Source organism: Schistocerca americana, chromosome 7 (assembly GCF_021461395.2).
Source record: "Schistocerca americana isolate TAMUIC-IGC-003095 chromosome 7, iqSchAmer2.1, whole genome shotgun sequence".
Classification (NCBI taxonomy): domain Eukaryota; kingdom Metazoa; phylum Arthropoda; class Insecta; order Orthoptera; family Acrididae; genus Schistocerca; species Schistocerca americana.
Window position 1 is genome coordinate 68,529,979 of NC_060125.1, and position 24,784 is coordinate 68,554,762.

The 24,784-nt window shown below is 46.6% G+C and overlaps 1 protein-coding gene across 1 annotated transcript in view; it reads left to right on the forward strand.

Annotated features, from left to right (window-relative positions):
• LOC124621963 (acetylcholine receptor subunit beta-like 2) overlaps positions 1-24,784 on the forward strand; it is a 294,185-nt gene that overhangs the window by 241,552 nt on the left and 27,849 nt on the right. Inside the window, exon 11 of the mRNA XM_047147491.1 lies at positions 20,949-21,061. Coding sequence (XP_047003447.1) covers positions 20,949-21,061 — 113 coding nt within the window. The remainder of the gene's footprint in view (positions 1-20,948; positions 21,062-24,784) is intronic.

The following is a 24,784-nucleotide window of genomic DNA, read 5'->3' on the forward strand; positions in this document are numbered from 1 at the left end:
TGGTGACAGACCAGGGGTGGTTACAGGTGCAGGATCCACCTCTACGGGCGTAGGGCCCTCTGCTGGAGGTTCTGCCTGGGGTCAGAGGTGGGGAGAGGAGGATTGTCATCTCCAAGGGCCGACAGCCCTGGAGATGGCAGAGGAGCCAGCAGCTACCACACTGGGGGCGAAGCTGGTTGGTATACTTCCAGCACACTGTGCCATCGTTGAGGGTGACTGCCGCCATAGCATGGCTGATGAGTGATGAGACCATGGCAGGGACCCACCAGGTACAATTCCAGGTGAACACCATCGCCCAGACCAGATCCTGCAGAGAATAATGGAGCTGTGTCGAATGCAGAGGAGATGGGTGGGGAGAAGATGGAAACAGGAGAAACGAGGGGACCAATGAGGGTTGCCGTGAAGTTTTTCAGCTGGGGATGATCCATCCTAAACAGTGGATCGGTAGGAGGAAAGAAAGATGGTAAGGATGTCGTCCAGGGAGTGTTGGTGACGCAATTTTGACATCTGGACTTTGAATGTACGGACAAACCGTTTGGCTAATTCATTAGGGGCATGATGAAAGCAGTATGAATCAACTGGATGCCTTGGGAGGTGCAGAAGGAGGCAAATTCAGCAGATGTAAATTGAGGGCCATCGTCAGTCACCAACCATCTCCAGAAAGCCCTCAATGGCAAATACGCAGAAATGGCTTGGATGGTATGGGCGGAAGTTGTGGAGGACATGTGGGCGAAATTAGGAAACCCGCTGATTGTGTCCCTAAGGAAAAGCCAGGAGGAACCAAGGAACTGGCCTAAGTGCAAATGGGACCAAGGAGATGGAGCAGGAGGCACAGGAACAGGTGGCGAGGGTCACCTACTGGTGCTATTGACAAGAGGGACATGAGGCCACCATGTGGATGATAGCAACATCCATCCCTGTCCAGTAGACATGCTGGTGGGCAAACCATTTTGTTAGGACAATCCCCCAACAACCGACATGCAGGAGCTCCAAGGCCCACCGGTGGAGGGGGGGGGGGGTGGCAGCACAACTTGCCAACGATCATTATCACCTAAGATGGGAGGGGGGGGGGGCAGCAGTGCCAGTAGGCACAGACCTCTCTGGCTGCAGCAGCCGACGATGATCTGACAGCCACTCATGCTGAATGTGGTGCATCAGCACCTAGAGGGTCAGGTCGTCTGCCATACCATGTGACATACAACTACCTTGGCATCCAGCAGTAAGTCGGCTACTGCCTCAGCAGAGGCGTCATCCAGTTGGGAACAGGCAATCGGGTCAGCATCGAACTCTGGGTCGGCGGCCACCGGGAGATGAGAGAGCAGATCTGCAGTGACATGGAGAGCTGTGGCCCAAAAACGGATGCCGTAGGAATATTCCATGAGGAACAATTCCCAGTGCTGGAGGCAGTGAGCAGTCCTCGTGGGGATGGCGGCCATAGCGGTAAACAATGAGACCAGAAGCTTGTGATCGGTGTATAAGGTGAAACGTCGGCTGTAGATGAAATTGTGGGATTTCTTAAACCCAAAGATAATGGTCAAGGCCTCCTTCTCAATTTGGCTGTAGTTAGGCTGAGCCAGGGATAGCGTTTTGGAGACGAAGGCCACTGGGCGCTCGACTCCATTGATGATGTGAGGCAAGATAGTCTGGCGCATCAGCAGCCAAGGTGAGAGACTTGCTGGGGTCATAAGAGGCGTCAGGAGAGAAGACTTTAGATAGCAGAACACCCTATCACAAGCCAGCGACCAGTCCCAGGGAACATTGTTATGGAGGAGGTGGTGAAGTGGTACTGCCAGAGCTGCGGCTTGTGTGATAAAACGGCGGCGGTAATTGAGTTGACCTGGGACTGACTTGAGCTGGGAGATGTCCTTTGGAAGTGGCAGCAGTTGAATAGCCTCGACATACTGGGGCGTCGGTTGAATGCCATTAGCGCTCAAAATATGGCACAGGTAGGTCACCTGAGGAACAAAAAAAGACATCATGTTATCATGTGTGATGAAATAAAAAATCAAAAATGACCAGACCCAGGACTCTGTATCCAAACACATCAATGTCTGCAGCTCGTGGTCTAGTGGCTAGCGTTGCTGCTTTGTATCACGGGGTCCTGGGTTCGATTCCCGGCTGGTTGCGATTTTTCCCTGCCCACGGACTGGGTGTTTGAGGTGTCCTCATCACTTCATTGAAATCATCATAATTCCTGACAGAGGCTACACTGGACTGTGAAAAAAAATTGGAGTGTGTGAAAATTGGGACTCTGTACGGGCACTGATGACCACACATTTGAGTGCCCCACAAAACAAATATCATCAAACACATCAACAGAGGAAGACAGTCTGACGTACTCTCACACATCAGCAGAAAAGGTGAGAGGCTTGGTGGGGTTATAAGAGGGGTCAGTACAGAAGACTTCAGACCAACTGTTGTGTCAGTTCGGCAACGGCGAATGGTTTGCATGTAACATTGAGTGCTCCGCTTGGAGGAAACCAGCTCCAACGTATCAAGTGTCAACTATCAGGTATTACATTACTGGCCATTAAAATTGCTACATCACGAAGAAATTCAGATGATAAATGGGTATTCATTGGACAAATATATTATACTAGAACGGACATGTGATTACATTTTCACGTAATTTAGGTGCATAGAACCTGAGAATTCAGTACCCAGAACAACCAACTTGGCCGTAATAACGGACTTGATGCGCCCGGGTATTGGGTCAAACAGAGCTTGGATTGCGTGTACATGTACAGCTGCCCATGCAGCTTCAACACGATACCACAGTTCATCAAGAGTAGCGACTGGCGTATTGTGACGAGCCAGTTACTCGGCCATCATTGACCAGACGTTTGCAATTGGGGAGAGATCTGGAGAATTTGCTGGCCAGCGCAGCAGTCGGACATTTTCTGTTCCATAAAGGCCCGTACAGGACCGGCTACATGCGGTCGTGCATTATCCTGCTGAAATGTAGGGTTTTGATGGGATCGAATGAATGGTAGAGCCACGGATCGTAACACATCTGAAATGTAAAGTCCACTGTTCAAAGTGCCGTCAATGCGAACAAGAGGTGACCGAGACGTGTAACCAATGGCACCCCATACCGTCACGCCAGGTGATACGCCAGTGTCGCGATGACGAATACACCCTTCCAATGTCCGTTTACCGCGATGTCGCCAAACACGGATTCGACCATCATGATCCTGTAAACAGAACCTGGATTCATTCGAAAAAATGACGTTTTGCCATTCGTGCACTCAGTTTCGTCGTTGAGTACACCATCGCAGGCGCTCCTGTCTGTGATGCAGCGTCAAGGGTAACCACAGCCATGGTCTCCGAGCTGATAGTCCATGCTGCTGCAAACGTGGTCGAACTGTTCGTGCAGATGGTTATTGTCTTGCAAACGCCCCCATCTGTTGACTCAGGGATCGAGACAGGGCTGCACGATCCGTTACAGCCATGCGGATAAGATGCCTGTCATCTTGATTGATAGTGATACGAGGCCGTTGGGATCCAGCACGGCGTTCCGTGTTACCCTCATGAACCTACCAATTCCATATTCTGCTAACAGTCATTGGATCTCGACCAACGCGAGGAGCAGTGTCGCGATACGATAAACCGCAGTCGCGATAGGCTACAATATGACCTTTATTAAAGTCGGAAACGTGATGGTACGCATTTCTCCTCCTTACACAAGGCATCATCACAACAACGTTACACCAGGCAACGCCGGTCAACTGCTGTTTGTGTATGAGAAATCGGTTTGAAACTTTCTTCTTGTACGCACGTTGTAGGTGTCGCCACAGGCGCCAACCTTGTGTGAATGCTCTGAAAAGCTAATCACTTGCATATCACAGCATCTTCTTCCTGTCGGTTAAATTTCGCGTCTGTAGCACGTCATGTTCGTGGTGTAGCAGTTTTAATGGCCAGTAGTGTATCAGACACGTCCGAAAGAACAGACGTAAGGCGTTCGTGTAACTGTCAAGTAATTGTAATCGGACTATATGCTCTGCGATTCTACTACGTAGAAGGTCTTTGAGCTATGCACACGTCTGACAACCTAATCTGTACGCTCGGTGGTTTGTTAACAGTGTGCAGCTGAATCATGTCGAAATGGGCAGTTCGCGGCGTCTGTCCCCTCTCTGATACCTTGTCGCTCCGTTTCACCAGTGTGCGGTCGCCAAATAAAGGTCAGGTGTAGGGAGCAGTAAACGGAGGTTGGACGCGTGACTCTGGCAAACTGAGGCGTTTTGAGGCAGGCCAGAGCGCAGCGGCGCAGTCGGCCAGGCGAGCGCCGTAATCGGCCTTGCGGTAATGGGCTCAGTCTGTCCCCCTCCCCCACCGCCCCCTGCCGTCAAACCCGCCCCCTCTTCCGTTTTTGAGCTGTGCCGGCGGTCAGCCAGGCGCGGCCAATCGGCTTAGAGCCCCTCTGTCCGGCCGGCGCTTACTGCCGTATCGTATCAACTCTAATTAAAGCTGCCGACCGCGTGACAAAGAGGGCTCAGCGGCGCCGCTAATGGACGCCACCGATGTGTGTGTGTGTGTGTGTGTGTGTGTGTGTGGCGGACCCAGCGGCTGTGTGTGCTGTCGGGTGGCGAGGGACTCGGCGGCCGCGTCTGGCAGGGTTAGGGGGAGACCGGCGCCCAATAGGTTGCAGGCATGTCGATGCGCTGGAGTTAAGGAAGAAATACTGGCGCCGATCGCCCCCGTCCATTTCGCCCTTCCTGGCCCACTCAGAGAGAGCGACGCTGGCGCCAGTCTAATCGGAGGCGAAAATATCCGGTCAGAAGTCACACGAGCTGAACAAAAAGCATGAACAGCAGCTGCTGCTAACCTGTACATCCTTCACTCACTTCTGTCTGATCCGCCTTCGCAGACGACAGCATGCTAATTGCATGCAATTAGCTACACTGTGCAATACAGTTAGAGGGTAATCAACTGCGAGCGTCTTCCCGAGCACGCGTATTACCTGCTGCATGATAAATTTCTACGCCGCCGCGCGATTATCATCAGTGGCGCCTTGCAGCAGTGACAGCAGCATCTACCACCACCTAATGAATTTCTTGACGCAATAATTTACCAACAGCCGTATGTATTGTAGAAATTTATTTTATGAACTTCTTAAGTGGTTCCAGTTTCGGCATTACATTGATGCCATCTTCAGGCCCCACACGTCATAGTCGTAAAATCGCCATACACGGAAGGAGCCATATAATTGGATCTGCGAATCAAATCGTTATGCAACAGCTCTTCGTGGCCACACGACACGGACAACGAAGACCACCTCATGATGTCGAGGAGTTGCATAGATGAAATATGGGGCGAGTTACTCAATACGATCCGGCGGCCAACCTGAGAAGCGTATTTGCAACACATTCGTCGGGAAAGCATGAAAAGTCACATCTGGTACCTCTACAGGGAGGAGATGGCCAACGACATATGTGAGTTTGACAAGTTACGTAATAAGAGAGGTAGACTGCTATGCTCTATGGCGTTTTTATTGAGATGCCGTGACAAGCAAACTGTCCCAACGATTGCTAAATTTTAAAAAAAAGTGATTCAAATGGCTCTGAGCACTATGGGACTTAACATCTGAGGTCATCAGTCCCCTAGAACTTAGAACTACTTAAACCTAACTAACCTAAGGCCATGAAACACATCCATGCCCGAGGCAGGATTCGAACCTGCGACCGTAGCGGTCGCGCGGTTCCAGACTGAAGCGCCTAGAACCGCTCGGCCACTGCGGCCGGCTGCTAAATTTAAACGTCATATTGAGTCTGCGGCCGCTGTTAGAACTAAACGACGGGCAAGTGAAGCCCTAGTAAGAGTGAGGGTACTTTCTACAGGACGGGAACTGCACATGAAGATCTCTTCGAAACTCTCACTGTTATCCTGGGATTGGGTAGATAGCGCCACCTGGGCGCTAGCTGACTGGTCAGAAACAACAATACAGGGTTCGCTAAATGTCGAAGTATTCTCGTCTCGAGACCAGACTGCAAGAAGGGAAGGCACCACGTCGACACACAGTGTTTAACCTCACGGACAGAATCCTGGACGACGCAGCTGTTGCAATTCTCGAGAGAGTTTGAACTATGCACCAACACCACGGACGATTCCAATTCGAGATGTCATATCTGGCATACAACAGGCAATTTTGAAGATTTACAGTGTCGTTGCAGAAGAGATTAGGAGGGACACCTGCCCAATTTTAACACGAGCCCCACCAAGAAAGTTCTACGTGAGCTGAGCAAACAGGAACGCTCTACCAAACCGAAGAGCGGACAAAGAACTCGTCATTTTACCTGCCGACAAGGGGAACGCCACCGTCCTTTTCTCAAGAGTTGAATACAACAGTAAAATGGAAGCTCAGCTCGACGACCCTGTCTATGGCAAGCTAAGAGAGGATCCGACTGGCGAAATCCAGAGAAAGACGTTAGATCTTCTCAGGAAGAGTTCTATTCCTTCAAAAGTGACTAAGAGCCTTCGCCAACAGGCCGTAGTTTCCTCAAGACTGTACGGCCTATCGAAGATACATAAGGGTGGGACTCCTCTTTGCCAATAGCGAGCAACATTGGAGCTCCTACTTATTTTCTGGCCAAACATGTTACTGTACTGTTGGGACCTCTCATAGGCAAGGGTGATCACCGTATCTGGAATTCAGAGACTTCATAGGGCGCCTGAAGACACTTAAGCGTCCGATATTTTGGTTAGTTTTGATGTTGTATCTTTTTTTACGAAAGTGCAGGACTCGTTAGAGCTTATCAGCAGCCAGTTTGAGAAAGACATTGTGGCCTTATTTAAAACACGTGCTTACCTCAACTTATCTCTCATTCAGTGGCCAGAATTTTGAACAAGTGGACGGTATCGCCATGGCAAGTCCTCTGTCTCCTATGGTGGCCAACTACTTTATGGAAGACTATGAGGAAAAAGCACTGCAGTCGGCAAGTCTTAAACCTTCATGCTTCTGGTGGTATGTAGACGATACATTTGTGGTGTGGCCCCACGGAATAGAAACAATTCCTGTGTTCCTCTGGCATCTGTATTCGCTCTATCCCAAAGTACAATTCACAATGAAAGTGGAAAATGATGGCATTTTGCCATGCCTGGACGTCATGGAATAAAAGCTGATGCTACACTGGGACATAGCGTCTATCTCAAATCAACTCATACGGAACTATATTGCCAGGCCACAAGTTGCCATCAACCTGAGCTACGCGGTAGTGTCTTAAGCTATTTACTGCATAGAGCACATGTGGTCTCAGATGCCGACAGTCTACCTGGTGCGGTACAACACCTAAGGACGGTATTCCAACATATTGGCTATTCCGATTGGCAGATCGCTATGCATTCCGTTCTAAGCAAATTCGAAGCAGGAATATAAATGAAGATGTGGAGGCATTCACTGCAACAGTGTTCTTGTCTTGTTTGGCGGCATGTCTTCAAGAATAGAAAGAATCCTCAAAAGGCACGACATCAAATGTGTTTTCGGCCACCAGCAAAATTGAGGAATTTATTGCGCTCGGTCAAAGACGCCCTTAGCCTTAGGAAACGTGACGTGTATAAAATCCCATGCCAATGTGGAAAATCTTATATTGGGCCGTGCAAGAAAGTTGCGTGGAACACCATCGTCATACGCGCCAGGGGCAACCTGATAAATCTGCAGTAGCTGAGCACTGCCTGGACGCGGGACATCGTATGTTTTAAGGAAAGACTGAAATGTTATCCTCAGCGTCATCTTTCTGGGACTGTGTTCTTAAGGACGCCATACATATCCGTACGGCGGCCAATCTTATCAACAGGGATGCAGGTTTTTCAAGCAAGAGCCGCCTGGAATCCAGCACTGGCTGCCATTAAATCAAAACAGGGAAAACAAGAACTTCTGATTCATCACGCGACGCAACGCACTACTGAGATTTAATTCAGTCTTTAACCACAGGAGCGTCCGGCAGCACAGTCATTGCCCAAGGCGCACGCGCGGTTGGCCTTTAAGAGGCTCCTAGAAGGGGGCACCAGCAGCGCCGCTTTCCTCAAACTACGAGCACCTTACCGCGCACGCGTATTACCTACTCCCGGCATGATAAACTAACAGTGACAGCAGCAGCTACCATCACCTGATGATGTCGAGCAATTGCATCGATGAAATATTGTGCGAGTTGCACAACACGATCCGGCGGCAAACCCGAGAAGCGTAGTCACAGATGCCAACTATTTCGAAACTCCGCAATTGTCTCCCACTACGACGCAAAAGATTGAAATGTGCCCTCAAAGGTGCCTGCAACATTTCCCTGTAACGGTGCAAATGCATGGTGCTCTGCTACGTTACTCTCGTGCTACGCTTCAAACACCAAGGTGTCGACACATGCGGGAAGAAAGTCCACAATTCAGAAGGTGATGTGAGGTGTAAAGTGGGTTAATGATGTCTCATTGGCACCATATTTCACCACAAATCTGCCCAGCACCACAGTGGATGTATCACACGATGGGAAGGTTATCGCTGTCCCTCTTACCCATATTTGACCCTTTCTCTGCGATAAAGTACAACAAGCGTTGAAACGCAGAGGATTTCTTCTGGGTTGCAAACATTTCAGTACAATCTCCGCTCAAAATTCACACTAATAAGCCTCATGGTCTGGTATATAGGCCATCAGTGAAACCTCACACTCCTCTGGGGGTCGATTCCCAAACATTTAGCTGTCGAAGACGACAGTTTGCATTGCGATGAGCGACAGGACAACAACGTTCTTGACAACCTATGACGCAGCTAACATCCCCCGGTCGTTTCAACACTTCTATAAGGGCATAGTGGGTCTGAAACTCCACTGAAAGTGGCGTGTAGCGCGATCGCAGTTTTTGCTCTGGTGTTCAGAGTGGAACCACGAAATCTGAACGTGATCCAAAACAGCAAAGACTGTCTACTCTCTCGTGTTCTCACCGTCGAGTGGCGTGATCAGAGAAGGATGAGATAGACACGTGCGTGAATACAAAGGCAAAGGGTACGTCTAAGACACCTCAGTTTGGCAACACCCTCGGAGCCACGCTCGCACTTTCCTTGGACACTTAAAAAATGTAACTCTACAGTGACTGTAATTCATTGATTTCTAGACGGCTGTCTGATGGGCAGCCATTTCGACACACCTCAAGTGAGTGGTGCCACGTCTTGAACTAGCGCCTGCTGCTGTATGCGAAAGCCAAGGGGTGTCGAAGGCAATGCCTGTCATTTTCGGTCGCGAAACGTATGGGTAAGGGAGGTTTCACTGACGCCCTTTGTGTCACCCGTTGAGGCGTTTCCGAGTCGATTCTGATCGTAGGTGCGACTGAAATATTTCTCTCGGCCACCGATAAGAAAACCTCGTGATTTCAACGCTTTATCTCTTGGTTGTGACCTCCATCAAGAGAATGGGTGAAATGTGGGTGAGAGGGGCTGTGACGACCTCCCCATAGTGTGACACGTCCAAATGGCGTCGGGCAGAACTGCATTATACCTCACATGGACTTCGGAGCTCTGGCATTTTTTCACTTGTTTGAAGTGTTACCGAGTCATGGTCACAGGGTCCCACGCTTTTGCACCATTGCAAAGGAGTGCTGTAGGCGCCATTGGGCCAAATTTAAAACTTTTGCGTATTAATGGGAGACAGTTACGGGGTTTCGAAAAAAGTGACCCTTTAATTTTGTTGCGCACTGTAGTACAAAATCTAGCAAACATTGCCAAACTTTATTTTCTACATCAGCCATATACATGTGTTACCCATGACTGAAGTGTAAATAATTCTCAGACTTTCAAGGACAATGGGTTTCAGTAATATTTTAACCCCGAAAGTACACTTATGAACGAAACATGCTCATCTGCTTTATACGTTTTGAAACATAATACAGCATCTAATCTGCTTGCAATGAATTAAAAACATCCTTCGTACGTTTCCGAAGATACATTGCATCAAATTGCTAAGCAAAGGTGACGAAATACCCGTAAATTAAGAGCCGTTGTTTCGTGAACGTGGAGTTGCGGCCGATCGAGTTCTGCGCATGTTCACTCGGGCCAATATCTGGAAACTTTTCTGATACAGATCTCAGCCTTAGCCCACCATTACGCTCCTCAAAGCAATTTAGCACGATTATGGCCTTGTGGTAGGGACATTTATCATGCTGTAAAACGTCTTCGACATCGGGGAACACATCAAGGACTGAGGTGTGCAGGCGGTCTGCAATAATGTTCACGCTGTCCGTACCTGTCATAGTGTAGTCAATTACTACGGCAGATCCCATGGTAGGCCAGGTGAAAGTCCTCGATGGCATAATGCTGCCCCCAGCAGTCTGCGTCTATGGCGCAGTGCATATTTCCAGTAGCCGTTCGTCTCACGACCGTCTTCCCGGGCATGACCATCGACGTGTGTAACAAGATACGTGATTAGCGGAGCAGGCGACGTGTTTTCATTGATACTGACTGCTGTAGCAAGCGAACAGCTGACCAACTTCGTCGTTTTCGAAAAAACTGGAAATTTGTGGTAAGGTCTTATGGGACCAAACTGCTGAGGTCATCGGTCCCTAAGCTTACGCACTACTTAATCCAACTTACGCTAAGGACAACTCAACACACCCATGCACGGGGCAGGACTCGAACCTCTCACAAGGGGGGGGGGGGGAGGGGGGGGAGGGGGGGGGAGGGGCGGACCGTGACAAGGCTACCCCGCGTGGGGCCATTTTCGAGATGCTCGTTGCTAGGTACTAGGTCATAACAGTCTACCCTTTTTCTAAGTCGCTTACCTCAACGGATTTCCCCATTTGCTGCACATATCGTAACTACGCTAGAACGAATCCTCATTCGTCTCTACTACGCTTGTAAACTTTCCTTACGGCGTTGCGAGGCCGAAGTGCTACCGAGCGACATTCTATCTCGCGGTCTGCAATGATCATAAAGGCTTGCCTGATGCGTGTTTACTGTATACAGTGAGTCTGAAACTATAACACTTGAAATTGATGTGACATTATCATTTTACACAATTTTCAGTGTTTTTAAGTCTTATCTCGCACCTCGCTGGGATTTGGTTAAATAGAACAGTGTCCAGGATATGAAATATTTAAAAATATTCCCAATCAACGACACTTTATTGCTAAATATATACAATCTCATTATTAATGGAAATATCTTTAATATTTCATAAATTCTACTGCATATAGACCCTCAGTATGCGGTCACCACTTGTAATTTCCTTATCTATCGAGATAGTGAAGTAGCTTGTACAGATCTGTATCGCACTAGCCATCACAGGGCAACCTTATTTTTATCCAAAAAACATCACAAAAGACACCTGTCACTAAGTTGAGATTTGAAGCTTTGGTCTCGCGGCTATAAATCTCTTCGCTCTTTTAATAGAAACACTTCACTCTCCTCGTTAACATGCGTTTACGGTTTTATTTTTCTAATCTATCTGTTGCTACCAATTAGTACAGATTATTTCATGTACGAATACCGTAGACGTTTAATATTATGAAAAACTAAAAACACATTGGTTCACATTAATTTATGTGACTGAGAATTCATTCTTTGTCTCCATTTTAATTTATTTCATCATGAAATGTTTTTCGTCAGCAGGACTTTGCTATATTCAGTAACTTCCAACTTTTGTACTATTTCGCAAACTTTGACGGTTCCTTAATAAATCTGCTGTCCTCCTAGCCTTGTTTATGAACTGAATTCTCCTTCTTGCCAACAACACATACGGAAGTTGGTAGAGCCTCGTCATGTGAAATTTGATACAATAGGGAGAGAGCAATTTTTATTACTTAATACGTACATCAGCAGAAGGGAAATGTAATAGTGCTGTAGAATGCTTGAAAATAAATTGGAAAACAAATTATTTTTCATGTTACTGTCTAAAATCAGTGAGACTGGAATGAGAACATCGGATTATAGGAAGATGTAAAATGAAAGTGGAAGACGTCGAAGAGCTATTCTGATTAAAGGGGATATAAGGAAATGATATAGTCATTCTACCAACTGTTCAACCTGTGTTTTTCCCTTTAGTGTTATTTCATAGCCATCGCCCCATTTGGGTGTCGGTGGGTGGGGCTGGACTGGCAGCGATGGGCTGAACCCACTCTTCATGCAGTAGACATTATTCACTAACTTAGATGCTAAACAGAAAAAAAGAAGACATTAATACCTTGAATTTAAAATTATTTTAAAAGGTGGTATTAATGGAAGAATGTGAGAAATAATTCAATATTCATGAATAGTTTAAAAACAGTGATAGAAATGTGGACTGACAGCACGGTTAAAAAAACTGAAAAATACCTGAAGAACAATAAACACTTGAAAAACACTGCTCACGACAGAAGAGACACTGACAATTAAAGAGGGAGCGCTGTACACTTTCACTAAAACTGAAAAGAAAAATGTGGGAATGGAGGCAGATAAATGAGTAGTAGTGATGACTAAGGACTGGTAAGAGGCGGTGATGAGACAGAGGTGGCTATGGGGGACGAGCAAAGAGGGATATTTGTTATTGGCATTCGATAAGAAAGGGGGTGGGAAACGACAGGGAAGGAGAAAAGTGCGAGGTGTGGTAAGGGGAGGAGGGAATTCCTGGGGGGACAGGTATTCAGAGGGTGCAGTGGATTTACTGGATTTAGAGTTGGTAGGATGGGTATATGGTGGGACAGACTTCGTGGTGCGGGAGAGGGAGATGGTTGAAATTTCTTTGAGAGAGAACTTAGACATTGTGCAAGAGAAGAGTTGTTGGAATTTGCAGGCAGAGGCACGGCAGCACACTACGGTTGGAAAGGAGAGGGGATATAATAGGATTGTTGGAAATGGGTTTGCAGATGGTGTACGTTATCTAGAAGTGTTCAAGTGAGTGAGGAGAGGTGAAAATTTGATTAGTTGATATGGGATCCTTGTGGGGGAAGGTAAGCGGATACAGAAAGCGAGGCAGAAAGCATGGTTTTCGACGATCTGGTGGGGCTTGTAGAACTTGTGCGAGGCAGATATCCACGCAACATTTCAATAGCAAAGAATGGGATAGATCAGGGGCTTGTATGTGTGAGGGACAGTGAAGGGGTGTAGTCCCCATGCTCAGCCAGTTAGTAGTTTTAGTATGCTGTGTATAGTTAGCAGGTTAGGATTCCATGTCAGTTACCAGTTGAAGGTTAGACCTAGGTATTTTAGAGTGTTAGTTAGCTGAATAGGTAAATGTCGTGGAGACAAAAGGTGTAGGCAGTGCGTCCTGTAATTAATGCCAGGGATTTGGAGAGGTTAATCCTAAAGAGCCATTGGTTACACCAGAAGGTAAACTGATTAAGGTGGATCTGAAGATACCGTTGGGATTTCTGGAGCATAGGAGAGAGGGTGAGGAAAGTGGTGACATCAGCATACTGAAGGAAGTGGATAGGTGGCGATGGTTTGGGTGTCTTAGCAGTGTGTAAGAGGTAAATGAGAGATGAGAGACTGAGCCTTGGGGCACTCTTAGAGTGGGGTGGAAGGTACAGGAATTGATACTGTTAATGATGATATAGGATGGGTGACTGGATAGGAAGGATGCAATTAGGTAGATATAGTTGATTGGCAGTGCATAAGTCTGAAGTTTGAAAGGAGACCGAAATGATATACACAGTCCTAAGCTTTCTCTAGGGAAAAAAAGATGGAAGACTTACTGTTGCTGAGCTATTGCGACAGGAGATGGGTGAGGTTCAGGAGTTGATCATCAGCAGAGGGGGCAACCTACATTGGATAATAGGATGCAGATGGTGTTGGTGCAGACGTCAGTGGATGTATCAGGAGACAATCGATTGCTAAACACTGAGATGTGGTAGATGGGGCGGAATAATGAGTCCTCAGGAGGGGAGTTCGTTCACTTTGAGGAAAAGTAGGACTTTGGAAGTTTTCCACAGATCGAGACAGTAGATTGTTTGAGGTATTGATAGGTGATACGCTAATGGTCCAGGGATGTGTAACATTTTCTGTGAAGTACTTGTTTTATGTCCTGTGCTGTGTTGGGGGTGTGTAATTCTATTCATGGTAAGCTGTTCAAGTAGCAGAAGCTGAGATCCAGGGATGGAACTGTGGTGTGTGTGCATCTGTGGGCAGTAGGTTATTGGGAGTAGTCAAAGTGAGGCTCGTTAAAGTGGAGAAGATGTCAGAGAGATAGGATGCTAAGTGATTGGCTTTGCTCAAGTCGTCAGGTAAGGGATAACTGTTGTGAAGCATTGCATACTGAGGGATGGGATGAGTGCCTGTAACTCAATGGAATGGCTTCCAGTAATTGGAAGAGTTAACTGGGAGAGTAGCATTGAGTCTGGTGCATGTCTAGCGACAGTCCAGTACTTTTTGGCATTGAGTAAATTTATAATGTTTTGCAGTATTTGCCAGTGGTGTGTAAGTGTATCTGGGCCATGAGTCAACAGGAAGGAGCAATATAAGCGATGGATTCATGGAGAAGGAATACAGCCTGTTATGAGAGAGTGGGACATGAGGTTGTATGGCTTCAGTAGTTATGAGGGGAGGGATCGCATCTGACAAGGCCTTATGCAGGAAGGCTGTGGCATGGTGGATATCAGTGTGTTGCTGAAAGGTTAGGTGGTTGCTTCCTGTCTGGATATTTATAGATTCCTAGTAGGCATTACAGTTGACATGGGGGCAGTGATGTACAACTTTTGGATGGAGTTTGAGGTGTGGTGCATGGCGACTGGGTAGTGTGTAGGATTTTGTGATGAGGGCAGGTAGGCGGTTCCTTCCTATTGAATCGAGGGCCTCTGCAATGAGGTGACCAAGGCGGTTGGGTGATGCTAGGACGACATGCGGCATGGTGTTACTTGCAGGATGGATGTGCTGTGGTAGGGGGACTATGTCACATCAGAGGGAGTTTGAAAACTGGCGCCATTACTGGAGTTCTGCAGGGAATGTGCAATGCATGTTGAGGTTGTCAACAACAGTATTGTTGGAGTAGGTATACAATCGATGTGAGTGAGTCATTCATAGTATGTGGGATAGGTGGGTCAATGTATATTGTGAGATAGGTGACAGTTAGGCTTTTGAAGAAGATGCTAAGGATAAGGTGTTTATAGGGTTTACTGATTATGGGCTGTGATGCAGTGTTGATGTTCCTGTAATGGTTAATTGCTACTCCACCTCTCGATTGGAGGAGGGGGTTATCAGTACCGTGGAGGATATAGGGAGAGGTGCAGATGCTGTGGTTTTGATGGAGGAAGGATTCATTGGGGAGGAAGGTATCAATGTTGTGCAGGGAAAGGACATGTTGGTGAGTAGGGAACAGATGTTGCTGTAGTGCTGTCATGCCATGGTGAGAGCCTAGGAAGCGGGTTGAATGGGCTAGGGGTGGAGAGGTTTATACAAGGGTGAAGGTTAAGTGGACTGGTTTTGGGGATATGTGGATTGAGTGTTGAGATGGAATACAGAGTGGGGAGCAAGGGAGATACTGAAGTGTATGTGGTCGTTACAAGCGGTGGTTATTTTAGAGGACGATGGTAAGGAAATGAATGATGGGTGGAGGGAATTGTTCAGATGGCTGAGATGCTCAGTAGGATGGACAGGCACAGTTAATGCAGGTTTGATGGGGGGATTTGGCATTGCACTTAGCAGTGTTGGTAGAGTGAGCATCATAGCAGGTGTTGCATGTGGGGTGGGGGAACCTAGCTTGTGACATTGTTTAAGGAAGTGGGAGTGCGTACAGTGGGAGCAGGTGGGAGGATTCTTACAATTAGGAGTGAGGTGATGATTATATAGAAGGCGTTTTTGACATCAGTAAAATTCAGGGAGGGATTTGGAGGGTTTGACTCTGTGGTGGCAGTTGAAGATGAGGAGACAATCAGTGACAGTAGCTGGCTCCATGTATACAAGCATGACGAAGGTGGGACTGGAGTCATTGAAGATATGGCAGGCAATCGAGTTCAGTGACCACCTCCTCTGTCGTGATGTCAGGGTCAGGCTTCATGATCACAGTAGTGAGGGTGAGGAGATGGTGGGGATGCTGAGGAGGGGAGGGTAGGTAGCTGATTTGACTATGGGTGGAGAAGAAACTGTGGGAAAGGGGGTGGACATGTGATGGTGGGTCAGATGAAGTCCTCCATGCAGTGATGGCTGCGGCAGTTGTGCTGTAAGGGAGAGGCGGTGAAAGTAAACCCATTATATGCAAGGAGATGATGATGAACACACACAGAAGGAGATCTTGACGACACTAGCAAAACTATACACACGAACAGAACAGACTCAACTCATAGGTGATTGGCCCCTCACAGCCTATGTGAGACCTGGAGTAGCAATAAACGAACTATTACTGGAGATGTGTGGTTGGTCACTGGCCATTCGACGTTGAACCTGTACACAGGGAGAAGTAATAACGCAAATAAGAGAACGATTCACAAGTGGGATTAAAATTCAGGGGAACATATATCAAAGATATGATACGCTGATGACATTGTCATCCACTACGAAAGCGAGGCAGAATTGATGACCTCGGGTGTAACCTGTGTAAAGCGACATTCAATGGGAAACTGATTGCAGAACATAATAAATGATGTGCTGTAGCCTATTTGTTGGAAATACCACAGTAATTCCAGAGGTGGCTGCTCTATCTCGAAATTCAGATTTTAGCTTGTGGTGTCTTTGACAGGATGTGCAAGTATAAACAGCGGTGAGTGTCACAAACCTGACTGCTTGTAATCGTAATGTGTGCAGTGGCCGCGACAAGAGAATGCTTTCCACGAACGAGTTGTACGAATTAGACGATATATATGAATCCGATAAACATCTTCCGTATCTTCCTGAACGGAAATGCGCATAAAAAGGAGGTACTATTCCGGTGAACTGGTCCGGTCACTTCCCGTAGTTTACGTCACAGTACAACGACAGGCATGTTTAGCGCCGTCACCAACATTGTTGATATGTTGTAGTAAGATGCTTGCATTGGTTTCATATAAAGCGTTATCTACAGCTGTATCCATACCTTGAAAAGCGTATGAACACAAGTAAACTATTTACCTGCTTACGAGCGTTACTACCTCATTTATATATCCTACACAGCTGGTATTACGTGTTTATTTATTCGTGTATCTGGCGTATGTATGAGGATGTTGATGAGTATATGCTACGAACTATCTATACTACTTTTGGGCATGAGATTATTCTGAGATATGTAGAGGATGTTAAGCTTACAGATCTGAATTTTTTTGGGTTCAGAGGAAAAACCACAGAAGTGCATCCTACCAAAAATGCAGCAGGTTCGGACATTTTACAAGTATTAATAGTTGATGCAAATAATCAGCAGAGCGGACAGAGAAATCGGAAGAGGCTTAAACATGGGATATCCAGGAACAAATGAAGACAAACAGAAATGATGCAAAGGAATACAAAACATACAGGAGAAAGGAGGGTGTTGGCGAATGAAAACGTATAGACCCTCGAAGTGAATGCTCTCAAAAGCGTTCAGAGTGTATAATTGAAGACGTCAAGTAGTGCATATTTAGGAGTTTCTGGCAGTTGAATTTCTATGATGTCCGAATATGCGTACTGACAGGTTTGTTTACCGGCAAAAAGTTTTACCCGTAAAAGGACCTTTTCAATTTGTGTTTTAGTTTCGCAGTAATTTTTCGTTGACTCTTCCATCAAGTAAACAGTGAGAAGACAATTGTAACTGATATTAAGTGCACTCGGTTTGCAAGTAAACAATGTTAAGTACCCACTGATAAAAATTTAAAAATAGAACTGTGGGTAGAATTTACCATTTTAGAAATACGTCGCTGCGGTACATATATGTGAAAACAATGACTTACCTAGGTACAAAGTTAATACTGGATGCACATGCAATATCTTGGTTACGGGAATTTACAGAAATTTTACCGCGCGATTTCTCGAAACAGTCAAAATATCGTTTAACATTGTTTACAGCCGATGTTTTCAATTGAGGGACCTGTTGATACCAATGAACAATCTAATGATCTAATGGTGCGTAGAATGTAAATTGGGCGTAAATCAAAGATAGACAGGTTCATTTAGTAGCTGCGAAAGCGTTACGGAGATGTTAGATAAACTCCAGTGGAAGACTCTGTAAGAGAGACGCTCAGTAGCTCGGTACGGGCTTTTGTTGAAGTTTCGAGAACATACCTTCACCGAAGAGTCAAGCAGTATATTGCTCCCTCACGAAGAGACCATGAGGATAAAATCAGAGTGATTAGAGCCCACACAGAGGCATACCGACAATCTTTCTTTCCACGAACAATACGAGACTGGATTAGAAGGGAGAACCGATAGAGGTACTCAAGGTACCCTCCGCCACACTCCGTCAGGTGGTTTGCGGAGTATGGATGTAGATGTAGATGTAATGGGGAGTAACCTTAAAAGTTTTGACCATGAAGTGCAGGAATTCTACTACCTTGGCACAACAGCACACTACAGACGCATCAAGGTGGTCATAGAAACTAGACTGGAGCATCCAAAGAGGACCTCGCTAAGTGAAGTCTGCTGGAATCAAACAGAAGCCTTAATCTGAATACGCTATAAAAATGTATGTATCTATGTTTCACATCTCTGATAATCACTCGATCGATTTCAATCAAACTTGCTACACGTATCACTTACTGCCTAGAAAGAACCACTGTGGGGACAAGAACCATCTACCTCTTAAAGTAGTGGGGATGAAGAGGTGACGTAGCACACGGCACGTCCATAGCCGGACTTTATTCTTCCAGTGTTGGAGAATGAGAGCACTTAGTGACTTGCAACAAATTTTACACATAATTTCAAACTTTCACGAGACTTTTTCTCGGTGACGTCGCACACAAAATGATGGGAGTGAATACGTTTATCGCTTACTATATTTCCGCTGTTCGTTCAGTAAAACTGCCACATCAGGCATGATGAATTTAATTTATTACTCCTATACTGCTAAACTAAGTCCATTCTCAACGTATTTTTGTAGACGTTATTCTCACATACCACTGAATGTTCCTGCAAAATTATATCATTGTACGACACACAGTTCAGCAAATATATCACCATAAACGTCGATACGCGTAAAAACGAAACAGCTCCCCCTAATCTCCTCAGCTGACGTCATTCAAGCTTGCTACACATGTTACTTATTATTTGGAAAGAAATACTGTGGGGTGAGAACCATCAAGTTTCTATTGGGGTAGGGGTGATAAAGTGGTGATGGGTAGAGAAGGGGTGGAGGAGATGGACATGGAGTGGGTTGGAAGGAGGAAATGGAGACAGATAAGAGGGAGGAGGAGATGGGCATAGAGAGAAGAGGAAGAACGAGATGGAGACAGATACAGGGGTAGAGGAGAGGGACAGAGAGAAGGGTAGATAAAAAGTACAGTGAGGAGAAGCAGATGAACAGAAAGAAGGGCGATGGGGAGGCAGAGAGAGTTGTGACAGCTAGTGTGGAAGTCAGCACCACCACAAGAAAGTATCGCCTGTGATAGGAATACAAAATTATCTGTACATAAGAGTTCCAAATTATTAGAACATTTTATTTCTAAAAAGGAAAGAAACATTACTTCTCATTATGAAGTGGCTTGAAGCTGCTTCCTGTGCCTTCTACATGCAAGTACTTTTATGCACTACTACTACTCGCAGAACGTAAGCTATGTATCGTCTTGCTATTACTCAGTATGGATGCTCTTGAAGTCTGCGACCGAACTGGGACGACAACCGATGGGCGGCTGGTTAAATTGGCGTTGAGAGGGGGCGCTGAACTCTGTCACTCCTGGAGGTATGGCGCTGCCCGCTCTTTCCATTGGCGCACAGGTCAGCACCTTCTTGATGCCGTTTTATGGCGTTGCTCTGGTCGGTGTGCAGTCGGTCTTTTAGGACTGCACACAAAGGGAAAGGGGAGCAGACGAACAGAGAGAGGGGTAAGGGGGAGATGGAGAGGGAAGAGGAAGTGATAGACATAGAGAGGGAGGAGAAGATGTAAAGAAAGAGAGAGAGAGAGAGAGAGAGAGGGGGAATAATGACAGGCTCCATCAAACCAGTCTGAACACTCGTGACATCTCCCCCCAACCCAGAAGAAAAGCCTAATAACATAGTGTCTAACTGAGACAGAAACGGCAGTATTTCAAATCACCGGTTCCTAGCTAAGACACATACGATGTTGTAATGCATTAAAAAGATATAGCAAAAACTGTCAATAATCACCTGTAAATAGAAATTTAAGACAAAACCAGTGCTGTAAAATCTCCATCGGTTGTTTGCTGCGCAAGTTCAGAGTGTGAGCACGATTTATTGGAGACAGCAGGGATACGAATGTCGATGAATGTTATTAATTGAGATAGTAGTTTTGCTCTCAGCACAGGTTAGCAAGCAGTCTTTGCGGCCATAACAAGAAAGGGGCAGCAGCCAGCATCACGAAGGTCTATGCAAACAATGTAGCGGGCTGCTACCGCACTTTCAGCTTTCGTTGCGAGATCTAAATGCTCGCTACCGACACCTACATTACTATGTGGCGCCGGCACTTCGCCAGAAGATTGAAAGAGAGAACAGTGTTTCCGATACGTCTTGCTTACACTATCATCTTATGCGGCAGGAGACGGTAGAAGATTTTCGCTCGCTTAACACACTACGAAAACCTTCATGGACAAAACTAGTGCTCTCTACGAAGGAGAAAATTAGAAGATTGTATGAACTTGGTTACTCCATTAAGAAAATATTGTATTCTAGTTTTTTATTCCATTTGCTTAATTTAAGTGAAAATGAAGTACCTGTAATTGTAAACAGAAAAGTTATTCACAGTAACTCATCTGAATGAAGGTGAAACAACCTGTTAGGTGAGATCGGTACATGGAACATTTCAACCCAACACTCTTCTAAATATGCGATCATTTCTTGCTGTTGTGAAAAGCAGCGTTTGTTCCAGTTCGCCCAATTCTCGTGTCATATAGCTGTCGGTAGCGTTCATAGTGGAATGCCTTCTATAGCTTTCTTTCCCTCACCTCTGTTGCAGTGACGGATTCGGACAACACGCTGCCTCGCAACCTCTCACCGGACATCCTCTCCGCCCTGGAGGGTGTGCGGTTCATCGCCCAGCACATCAAAGACGCCGACAAGGACAATGAGGTACGTGACCCTGAAGTCAGTTCGTGTGAACAAACGATAGAGACAAATAACTGCATCAGAATATAGTGTACCCCAGCTAACATCCATACGTGTGTTTTCCTGAGTTTGAAACGCAAAATTAATGTACAACTACGAGTAATTTAAAATAAAGACAACTGTTTTGTGCAGGTTAAGGGGTCGTATGACCGTTTTTGGGAGAAAATCGTCCACCGCACGAGACAGAGCCACTGTTTCTCGGTTTCTTGAACTCTGCTACAGCCACACACTCGTGTTCTTCACACTGACGGTGCAAGTGCCCAATGAACTAACTGTGTTCCGAGCCCTAAGTGAGAAGTACATACATCTCTCAGGGCCTTCTTGCCTCCTCCGACTTATCCACACATTCTTCTCTTTCACTGTTCGTAATAGATGGTTCCATTGTATCGGGTTAGAAATGTTATGATCAGTCATACTGGTCCGTTGTGTAAACAAGTACACTTGTCAGAGCAGAAATCTTAACATCCTTACGTTAACGAAGTGCAGATACTGAAATCGTCTGACAAGCAGACGGTGGTTCTCTTGATCCAGGAGCTGATAACATATTTACGTTTTGTAGTATATGTAAGTAATGTGTCTTTTGGAATTTGAAACCAGGAACTAAATTCCTATCGTCGGAATCTCTATCGCATCTGGAAATAAAGCGTTGTGATTCTTGGCGAAAACTTCCTGCTACATTGTGCTCTTGGTATTTTTACAATGTTAAAAACTTGTCCACATAATTAGCTGCAACTGTGAGATATTTATAGAAAAACATCAGCTGTATATACACTCCTGGAAATGGAAAAAAAAACACATTGACACCGGTGTGTCAGACCCACCATACTTGCTCCGGACACTGCGAGAGGGCTGTACAAGCAATGATCACACGCACGGCACAGCGGACACTCCTGGAACCGCGGTGTTGGCCGTCGAATGGCGCTAGCTGCGCAGCATTTGTGCACCGCCGCCGTCAGTGTCAGCCAGTTTGCCGTGGCATACGGAGCTCCATCGCAGTCTTTAACACTGGTAGCATGCCGCGACAGCGTGGACGTGAACTGTATGTGCAGTTGACGGACTTTGAGCGAGGGCGTATAGTGGGCATGCGGGAGGCCGGGTGGACGTACCGCCGAATTGCTCAACACGTGGGGCGTGAGGTCTCCAGAGTACATCGATGTTGTCGCCAGTGGTCGGCGGAAGGTGCACGTGCCCGTCGACCTGGGACCGGACCGCAGCGACGCACGGATGCACGCCAAGACCGTAGGATCCTACGCAGTGCCGTAGGGGACCGCACCGCCACTTCCCAGCAAATTAGGGACACTGTTGCTCCTGGGGTATCGGCGAGGACCATTCGCAACCGTCTCCACGAAGCTGGGCTACGGTCCCGCACACCGTTAGGCCGTCTTCCGCTCACGCCCCAACATCGTACAGCCCGCATCCAGTGGTGTCGCGACAGGCGTGAATGGAGGGACGAATGGAGACGTGTCGTCTTCAGCGATGAGAGTCGCTTCTGCCTTGGTGCCAATGATGCTCGTATGCGTGTTTGGCGCCGTGCAGGTGAGCGCCACAATCAGGACTGCATACGACCGAGGCACACAGGGCCAACACCCGGCATCATGGTGTGGGGAGCGATCTCCTACACTGGCCGTACACCACTGGTGATCGTCGAGGGGACACTGAATAGTGCACGATACATCCAAACCGTCATCGAACCCATCGTTCTACCATTCCTAGACCGGCAAGGGAACTTGCTGTTCCAACAGGACAATGCACGTCCGCATGTATCCCGTGCCACCCAACGGGCTCTAGAAGGTGTAAGTCAACTACCCTGGCCAGCAAGATCTCCGGATCTGTCCCCCATTGAGCATGTTTGGGACTGGATGAAGCGTCGTCTCACGCGGTCTGCACGCCCAGCACGAACGCTGGTCCAACTGTGGCGCCAGGTGGAAATGGCATGGCAAGCCGTTCCACAGGACTACATCCAGCATCTCTACGATCGTCTCCATGGGAGAATAGCAGCCTGCATTGCTGCGAAAGGTGGATATACACTGTACTAGTGCCGACATTGTGCATGCTCTGTTGCCTGTGTCTATGTGCCTGTGGTTCTGTCAGTGTGATCATGTGATGTATCTGACCCCAGGAATGTGTCAATAAAGTTTCCCCTTCCTGGGACAATGAATTCACGGTGTTCTTATTTCAATTTCCAGTAGTGTATTATATCTATTCTTGACCAATTTCTGTTATTTCACCCATCATCAACTGGAAGAAAAATTATAACCTCTGTTGGTTTAAAAATGCACATTTATCATAGCAGACACTTTTTATACCAACAGTAACAATAAAAAAACGTGGGATACAACATTAGCAGGTTTAGACAATGTCTTGAAAAACTTAAGTAAGTTACACATACACTCCTGACAGTCAACAGCCATCTCAGGCCTGAGATAATGCATTTTTAAACCAAAAGATGTTATAATTTTTGTACCTGATGGTTGAAATAACCGAAACCGGTCGAGAGTACGTATATCATATACAACTCAGGGCAAATACAAATGCTTTTCTATAAATTTCTATAACATAGGTGTCTGATTGCACACATCTGTAACTTACAGTTATTTCTTCCTTTACTTCTGACTTCTTCTGCCACTGGGGCTCTCTTGTCGTTGTGTGGCGTTGCTTGTTGCTATCTTGGGAAAGTTTCGTGTCGAGTACGTCAACAGTAGCACATTTTGCATTTTCTTCTCTTTTTCTTTCTCCTAGTGTAAATCTCGTATCATACTTTAATTTGGATTTCGCAGTGCTAGTCGTATAGGGTGGTGTGATACCATTTCTCTCGCCACCACTCCCACCTTTTCCCTGTGTGTACCCTGTCTGTTTGTATGTACTATTATCCATGTTAAAGGGTAGGAACGTTTTCGAAATGTTTGCCAGTCTTGTAACTGAGGTGGGATGTGGGTACCAGCCCTGTATTCAGATAGTTGGAGGGGGAAAACCACCTAAACATCACATCCAGGCTGTCCGCCGCACTGACCTTCGTCGTCAATCGGCCGAATGGATTCGCTCCGCGGCCAGCGCACCTCACCTCCCTGAATCCCGAAGCAGCGTGCTAACGTGAGCGACTATTTGGATGGATCCATTCTGCGTTTCATTAGCTAATAATAACTTTCTCCAATGCGTTTCATTCAGCAAAGTCAATAAGCACTTGTTGCCATGGCGATTGAGACTTTGGCCAAGATGAAAACGTTTTTGGCGGGGCCGATTTTCAGCACAAGTGCAACGTTGAGACGTCATCTGTTCAATACGGCCGTCCATGATCAGTGAAGTACAGTGCCGACGCGTCAACTGTTTTTTTGCGTGGAGCAACTGCTACACTTCTTTCAGCTTTAGGAATAAGCACATCTGCTTTTCCAGAGTCATTCTGCAATAAGATCACTCGGTACTGGACGGAGAGGCTATGCCGACGAGTAAAATATCGGAGCACAAAAGAATTCTGAATGAAGCCAAGCAGTACCAATGTAGTGTAACGAAAGATTCAAGGCACTGTCTGCTTCTGTGGCCTGAGCAATTTTCGTGTAGTTCAGTGGAAAAGTCTGTAAAAGTTCAGTATCCTGCGCATCGATCTGACAACAAGAAGCGGCGGCAGCATCGAATTCAGAATCAGAACCAACAGGAAGGCGAGACAGGGCGTCAGCATTTGCATGGCCGGTA